General features: G+C 33.5%; 1 protein-coding gene across 1 annotated transcript in view; it reads left to right on the plus strand.

Annotated features, from left to right (window-relative positions):
• The first annotated feature begins 1,029 nt into the window (after positions 1-1,029).
• Positions 1,030-3,167, plus strand: part of LOC110033820 (probable indole-3-acetic acid-amido synthetase GH3.8) — a 3,359-nt gene continuing 1,221 nt past the window's right edge. The window contains exons 1-3 of the mRNA XM_020737935.1: positions 1,030-1,410; positions 2,594-2,695; positions 2,776-3,164. Of these exons, the coding sequence (XP_020593594.1) occupies positions 1,073-1,410; positions 2,594-2,695; positions 2,776-3,164 (829 nt within the window). The 5' untranslated portion in view covers positions 1,030-1,072. The remainder of the gene's footprint in view (positions 1,411-2,593; positions 2,696-2,775; positions 3,165-3,167) is intronic.

Below are 3,167 nucleotides of genomic sequence, written 5' to 3' on the forward strand. Positions count from 1 at the left end.
TTGAGGAGTGAAATGTCAAAATAGTGCCCAGCTATTTATACTAGGCCTTTTTAATCTTATAATTTATAAAAAAACTCGAAATAAGCCCAAAATTCATTAAATTTGGACTAAAATAGTGCTCATTGAGCGTGAAAATATTGCATGTGTTGTACATACTGAAGAACATACAAAGAATTGTGGAGGTGGGCTGAGTCACATATAACTAAATTCGTGATGACGTGATCCCTCTCATCCACCATTCCTCATACCTATACGTAATGTGGGTGATATTTTCTCCCTCGTTGTTTATTTTAACATTTATATACTCTTAGATTAAGGGTCTAATTCAGGCAGCTACAGCTGTTTGAAAAACCACCTGTGAAGCTACTGTAGATAAAACATTTTTTTCAAAAAACTGTGGTAGATATTATAATTTATTTCATTTTATAAAAGTCATACCATAGTTTTCTGACAGTCATCACACTTGAATAATTCAGGTTGAAAAATATAGCTTTCTGTCACAGAAATTTCTAAAAAATAGAAAGAATATAGTTTTCTAAACAATATTATGGTGACAGTCTTAAAATCAAAACATATAGAAATCTGTCTCAAACAGACCGTAAAACGACCTTCTGTACATATTTGGGAGACTATTTTGGCATTTTACTATTTCCATTTTAAAATAGATGATTAAAATTGAATACAATTTATAGGCTAAAGAAATTTATAAATTATCACATATTATAATGAGAAATATTAAACACTAACAATAAATAATAATATCATAATTTTTTTCCCTACTTATGATAAGAAAATTAATAATCCCCAATTTATATTTTTTCTAATGACTTTTTTTATAAGATATACATCACTCATTATATACAAATTTATACTAAATAACTAAACTATTTTACATTAATTATAAATTAATAATATTATTTTGAAAATTCATAAAATAATATTTCATAATCGAAATTAACTCGTACGGTCGATTCCGCCAGCTATAAAAGCCTCGTCCAGCCCTGGGAGCTCTTCGTCCTCCCAAATCTCTCCTCTCTTTCACATCTCACGAGCTTTCTTCAAAGCTCCATTAATGGCGACTTCGAAGAACGGTGAGAGAACTCTGCGTCTCACTCCGGCGGGTGAGAGTGACGAAGACATGTTAGAGTTCATAGAGGACATGACGGAGAACTGCGACGAGGTGCAGAGAATGGTATTGAATGAGATACTGAAACAGAACGGAGAAACAGAGTATCTTCGCAGGCACGGCGTCGCCGTCTCCGGCTACGGCGGTGGCGCTGGCCTGGAGGATTTCAAGGCGAGGGTACCAGTCGTAAATTACGAGGATTTGAAGCCTGATATCCAACGCATAGCGAATGGCGATCGTTCCGCCATTCTTTGCGGCCATCCCATCTCTGAGTTTCTCACGAGGTAATTTTGTTATGAAGAGTAGTTGATGTAAATATATGTTTTATGAGGATGAAATTGAAAAAAAAATGTTAAAGTTATCAATCCACTTTTGGGCTTTTATGAAAAGATTGATCATTAATTTTTTATATAAAAGACATAATCCCAAAGTTTAGGTGATGGTTTGTTTTGTTATTTGTGATTTGTTTTATATACTAAAGAAGAATAAATTATGTAAATTATATATGTAAATTTAATAATATAAAGAAATTTGTTTTATATATATGAGAATAGATTTAGTCTTAAAGTTTATAAAAGTGTCAAAATAATTGAGCTTTTAACAGTTCTTCGCATGTACTATTTCAACTGCAATTTATAAGATTGTGTGGACTATTTTGATATTTCTATAAATTTTGAGAATGTTTTGATAGTTACTTTGTATAATAACAAACTTTTTGATGACTTGTTTATGATTCATTGTGCTCATTAAAAAAATATACAAATAAGAGTTGGTGACATTTAATATATTTAAAGTATTGATATGAATGTGGCCTTAGAAAATGTTATTTAAAAAATAAGTAGAAGAAGAAAATGATGTAATAATTTGACTTAAATTTTCAATCAATCATAAATTATTTTGAAAATAATATAATTAATTCAAACATGCAATTTGTTAAAGAATCGTGATGAAATTATTTATTTTTAAATTTAAAATTAGACGCTCTGTTTGGATAACTGCATTTTGACAGTTTTTTTAAAAAAATTGCCCCTAAAATCTGCATTTTTCCACCCATCTTGTCTGGTCGCAGAGAAGACCCAGTGACAACTTTCTAGCATTAAAAAAATAAGACTAGACCATTTTACAGTTGTTTCTTAATAAGCTGCAATTGCCTAAAACATATCATAAATATCATTTTTTATAATTTATTGTCAAGTATATATAACAATAAATTATAAAATAGCTGATTTAAATTCTTAATATTTGATAAATAATTTTCTTCTTCTTATCATTTGAATGTCGGTCCTTGACATGATGTATACATAAATAAAATATATTTTTGAATTTTTTTTATTCATTATTACCTAATTAGTTCCATTGTGAACAAAAAAAGCTAAAAAATAATTACATGCAGGGCGATAATTATATATTAAAATCATTATTTAAATTTATTCTCAATAAATTTATTTATTTTTTTAATTTAATTAGTTCGGGAACATCAGACGGTGAGAGGAAACTGATGCCAACCATCAAAGAAGATCTCGACCGTCGACAGCTTCTCTACAGCCTCCTCATTCCCGTCATGAACCAGTAGCCTCACACCTTTGTTAATTAATGCAATCATTAAAAATATAACTAATTTAACCCCCTCTTAATTTCATAAATGACAGATTTGTCCCCGGGCTCCACAACGGCAAAGCTCTGATTTTTATGTTCGTGAAATCCGAAACCAGAACACCCGGCGGCCTCCTCGCCCGCCCCGTTCTCACCAGCTACTACAAAAGCCACCACTTCCAACACCGGCGTCCGGGCTCCGGCGATCTCTCTCACACATACACGAGCCCCATCGCCGCTGTTCTCTGCTCCGACTCCCACCAAAGCATGTACATTCAGATGCTCTGCGGCCTCCTCCACCGCCTCCAAGTCCTCCGCGCCGGCGCTGTCTTCGCTTCCGGCCTCCTCCGCGCCATCCATTTCCTCCAAACCCATTGGCCTCAACTCGCCGCCGATATCGCCTCCGGCGAACTTTCTCCCTCCATCACCGACCCCTCCCTCCGCTCTT

The sequence above is a fragment of the Phalaenopsis equestris genome, unplaced genomic scaffold (assembly GCF_001263595.1).
Source record: "Phalaenopsis equestris unplaced genomic scaffold, ASM126359v1 Scaffold001303, whole genome shotgun sequence".
In the NCBI taxonomy this organism is placed as follows: Eukaryota; Viridiplantae; Streptophyta; class Magnoliopsida; order Asparagales; family Orchidaceae; genus Phalaenopsis; species Phalaenopsis equestris.